The 5502-nt window shown below is 31.2% G+C and overlaps 1 protein-coding gene across 1 annotated transcript; it reads right to left on the bottom strand.

Annotated features, from left to right (window-relative positions):
- Window positions 1122-2587, bottom strand: LOC109344796. Its single transcript, XM_019583541.1, has one exon. The coding sequence runs from the start codon at window positions 2475-2477 to the stop codon at window positions 1122-1124; it is 1356 nt and encodes a 451-aa protein (XP_019439086.1). The 5' UTR covers window positions 2478-2587.

Below are 5502 nucleotides of genomic sequence, written 5' to 3' on the forward strand. Positions count from 1 at the left end.
CTCCACGCCACGTTATTGCCAGTGCCAAACATACTGAAATAGACAGTGGTACATGAGCACTTGACATGATATTTACTTATTCACTGCCTCATGCACAGAGTAGGGCGGCTGGATATCTATTATTCCGCACTTAGTAAATTTAATTTTTAAGTAATTTTCTAATTAATCACAAGATTATGACATATAGAATAACACTAAAAGTGGGCAGTAGATTTGCACCTACGTACCCCTCGGTCTCTAATCTTTTATTTGGATAACGCTCATAAATATAAGTATACTATATGATATTATATTATTATAACATAAGTATATAGCCAATTTATTCTCCTTTTTCCATGTTAATATTCATTTCAACCAAACATGATCCCAACATAGAATAACTTTAGCAAGTAGCATTACTCGTCATTGGCACTATTATCAAAATAATCTACCTTAATATCATATACTGCAACATAATATTGACACTTTTAAGTGAAAATTCTATTCTAAAACAAATTACACAATTTCCATTTTTTCATATGGGACATGGTGGAGATGGCCAAGATCCTCTCCTGGTATCGAGAGTACTGTGCAATAAAAATAAAAAGTATGGAGTAAGACTCCTATCTATTAATGGAGAGACAAGTTATACTTTTTAGTCTATTTTTAAGGCTAAAATTGTAATTTCAATGAAAAACAAATGTCATAAATGTCATTACCTATTAAATTTTTAGTATATTTCTTTCTAACTTGCCTCTTCATTAATGGAGATGAGTCTAACTGTATGGTAACACTTTTATCATTTAGATAAAAATATAATTATATTATTACTTAAACAAGAAAATGTAAAAACAATAACCTCTCTCTCGTGTACTTAGAGATGAGGAGAGTGTAATACTGGAACAAAGATCCTCTCCATTAATGGAGAATCAAATACCTGATTTTACATGTATTTTTTATGACAAAAGTGTTATTACATTATATATAAAAGGATAAAATTGTCTTATCATATCATTGTTTTCTTTATTTTTTATAGTACTTACCTCTCCATTAATGAAGAGGATCTTACTAGTGATAGAGAGGGCCATGAGGATCCCTAGCTTGGGACCAAATATACAACCAAAGACTTTTAAAAACCTAACTCAGCAACTCACCGGAGACAGATAAACCTCACTCTGTATCACTGTTTTCCCAATCAGAAAACCAGGCACCACCGTGAAACCCACCCGGAGCTCGCCGGAATCAGAATCAGCAGCTTCCCCTGACTTTGAAACTAGTTCTTCCACTGCGGCACAATCCATATACACCTCAGAGAATCTACTATTCTTCTTCACCTGAAAAATGGTTACATATTCTTCAAAAGAAAGTGCCAAGCAATGCAAACACCAAACACGCTTAGCCAAATCTGCAAAAGCCATGAAAAATTCAGAATCTGGAACAAACCCACCATTGACTAGCTTCTTCTGGTTCAAGCTGCCAGAAAAGGAACACTCCATTTTGGCGTGAACTACTTCGAGGTATTTAGATTTCAAGAATCTAGCAAAAGATGAGTTTGGGTTTTGGGATACGTATTGTTTTGGGTTCAAAGATTTGAACTTCATGAATTCCTCAAACTCAAAGTGGTTGTTGTGTTTCTCAAGTGATGACTCACTTGAGAAACTAGGGTTGTTGAAGCCTTCAAACATTTTCATGCATACGAAAGACTTAAATGCAAAGAATTGATGGCTTTGTTTTGATAAAACTGCATCATGATGGATGGAATTCAAAGCTGCTTCAAGGTTCCAATGAGCTAATTCCATTTCTCTTATCATCAACTTCACAAAACACTTCATTGATATTAAAGTGTGGTGAAGAAAATTGATGAAATGGGTTGGTTTCAATGCTGAAAAGTGAAGATTTTCATTTTCGAACATTAACAACGACCTACTTGAGTGTAGCTTCTTTTCAAGTGATTTGTTGAATGCAATGCACTCACTATGTTTATTCGTGAGAAATGAAATTTCAGATTCTTTAACATCAACTTGTGCTTCAAGCTTTTTGATGGTAATTTGATAAATCTCCATTTGGCTTTGCTGTTCTTGAATCTCTGCAAGCATGAGAGTGACTGGTGGTGAAAGATTAAGCTCTTTCTTCAAAAAACATTGCTTCAAACATGATATAGCTCTAAGTTCATATACCACAGCTTGATCAGCTTTTTGAATAGCTTCATTATCGTAAGGATTCTGAGCTATTTGGAGTTCAGCATAAGATGCTTTAATAGTAGCAACCCCAGAAAAGAGCCTTGCAATAAGAGCTTCCATAACTGCTCTATGTCTAGCTTTGGTTTCTTTATCTTTATCATTGGCCTGATGGGTTTTGAGCCTTTGAGTGAAAGGATATTCAGTGTCATTGTTTGAAGCAATTTTGGTTACATTTCTGAAGCTAATTACCTTATGAAATGTCTTAACCAATCTATTGCTCCCATTGTTTATTGCTGATTTGTGCTTAATGGTTTCCATCTCTTGACAATAGCTTGTTTGAAGATAAGAATTTTGAGGGAATGGTAACAATTGTAAAACCAAGAAAAGGAAATGTTTTGGAGTTAGGAGAGAATGTTTGCAGCATAAAAGATTTTGGTTGATAGCCACAAATATTTGACTATTCCCATAGGTGAGACTGCTCAGCTAATAGAAATGAAAGTGCATTTTTCCTCTTTAATTTTAAGAGTATACTTATTTTATCATAAATATAATATAATAATAACATATCATATTTTCTTTGTTTTTTTGTTACACTTGCCTCTCCGATATGAGAGAAGTCACATTCATTCCTCTATCGGTCTGAAGCCTCGGCTGGGGCTAGTGATGTTAATATATAATATAACTTATACTATAAAAACCTAGATGAGAAAATATGAATAATTTTATTCACATGCATTTGTATAAATTTTATTTGATTACTTAGAATAAGCTAATAATAATTTTATTTTTTAATATGTATTTACTTTAATCTTCACAATATATAAGAATAATACTCTCATTAGAGGTGAGCATGGGCCGGATTGGGACGGGTTCAGGCTTGTCTTTACCCGATCTTAAATATTGGTCGGGTCACTTTTTTGAATCCGAATCCGACCCTAGACCCGACCATAAATAGCAAACGGGACAGCCTTTAAACCTAACCTGACTCTAGACCCGATTAAATATGATGCATACTCATTTTAGAATATGTAGTTTTATATAAAATGATATATGTATGAGAAAAAGATGTATACACCAACAATATAAGAGTTTTGTACACTGTCACTCTATTATCTACCATTCATTTTCAATTATGTTTGACTTTTCACAAAAAGTAATCCAAATGAAGGGTAATGCACTGGTTGCGTATATTCTTTACACTGCATCAATATTATACTCTATATGTCTTATTAATCATGTATATATTATGGGAAAATTAAAGAATAAATGATACTTTTGACCAAAAAGGTATCATTACTCTATACACATTTGAGTAGAAACACATACAAACATGATGAACGAGTGATCCAGGGGCGGGACGGGCAGGGTCATGCTTGGTCCCTACATGACCCTAAATATTGACTGGGTCTATTATTGGAACCCAAACCTGGCCCTAGACTCGCTCAGACCCGACTGTATTCGGACTCGATCATGATCGGGCTGTTCTGGATGAGCGGGTAGGGTCGGGTCCTGCTCACCCCTAATACTCATACAGGTAGGAGATGTGACAGGTAATTTAAAACGCGGGAAAGAATATAGTAGTTATGATGATTTCAAAGCGCGGGAAAATAATATTATATGTAATTTTTGATACCCTGAGTTTTAGCGAAATTACATAAACTATTTCTCACTTTTTTCCACATATACAAATTCCTCTAATTTTTATATTTTCATTACAATGATCACCCCACATGAGAAACCAGTGTAATCTTTTAAACAAAAAATGTGATAAATGTAATTAAGTTAACCAAAACATAGTATATTATAGAGACAAATCTAAATAAAATATGAATCAATATCTCTTTATTATTTTTGGTTCGTTATGATAAAATATAAGAGTAATTTAAACAATATCTCTAGAACTGTTAATGCATTTTGTAACAAAAAGTAATGCAGATACATTCATTTGTATATGATTTGGACTTGTCTCAACAACATATCATTTTTGTTTAACTTATTTGCATTTATTATATTTTTTATTTAAAAAATTATATTTATTTTTCATGTAGGGGTGGTGAGTGTAATGAAAGTATAAAAAACTAGGGGGATTTGTGTAAGTGTAAAAAAGTGAGGGACAATTTATGTAGGTTCACTAAAACTCGGGAAGTGTCAGTGTAATTTACTCTATGTAATAATATTCTCATAAGTATTGATTTTCTCCTTTTCCTTCACCATAGGAGAATAGAGTATTATTATCTATAATTAGAATTTGGTAATTTTTCCTATAATAAATTTTATTTTTATTTATATTTTATCTGCAACTACAAAATTATTTAAAATTTAAAGGAGAAGTAGAAGTTGTTACAATTATCAAAATGATATTATTGTTAATGATAATATAATTTCATTGTGCTCTTTGTACATATTATATTCAATCTTTAGAAGAATTAAATTATCTTTAAATTTTATTTCTTTATATCTACAATCATCTCAAAAAAATTTCTACAAAAAAAACCAAAAGTTCTCCCAAATTGTTCTGTTAAAATTATATATTATATTATAATATAAGATATTTTTATATTGTCACTGTAACATAAAAAAGCGCTAGGGATTTATTATATTTTATTTTTTCTGTATCAGAGCACATCAGACATTTCTGAAGAACAATGAATCGATTATATCATTTCATGGTGGATCAGCAAACTATTAGGCCGAGCTGAATTTGAACCAACAACATATTGCCAACGAATTTACAGTTCGTCCCCATTAACCGCTCGGGCATCGACCAAGGAAAAATCACAATTCAGATTTTATTATCATTGACTCAGATATAAAAGTAATAAAGATGAACAATGAATGATATATTGATTGTTTATATATTTTTACATTGTCAGCGCATGGATATTACATTATTATATTATAGAGTAAATTGTACTAATATTCATTGAGTTTTAGTGAAATTACACAAATCACTCATCCATTTTTTACACGTATAGAAACCCATGATTTATATACATACATTACACTCACTACTATTGCGTAGAAGTAAGTGTCATCTTTTAAACAAAAAAAGTGATAAGTGTAATTAACTTAAACAAAATAGTGTATATTGTCGAAACAACTCCAAAAAACATGAGTCAATACATTTTCATTTTTTTTCGTTACAATATAGTATAAGAGCGATTTAAACAATACATTCTTAGAATTATTAATGCATTTTCTACCAAACATAATACAAATGTATTGAATTATATATTATTTGGATTTATTTACGTAATATATCATATTTTGTTTAACTTGATTACACTTATTATAATTTTATTTAAAATATAACACGTATTTCTCAAGCAATGATATATATATA

This window comes from Lupinus angustifolius, chromosome LG04 (assembly GCF_001865875.1).
Source record: "Lupinus angustifolius cultivar Tanjil chromosome LG04, LupAngTanjil_v1.0, whole genome shotgun sequence".
NCBI lineage: Eukaryota > Viridiplantae > Streptophyta > Magnoliopsida > Fabales > Fabaceae > Lupinus > Lupinus angustifolius.

What these genes read in the sequence shown, in the direction of transcription:
- LOC109344796 (XM_019583541.1), bottom strand. Translation starts at nt 2,477, where the DNA reads ATGGAAACCATTAAGCACAAATCAGCAATAAACAATGGGAGCAATAGA.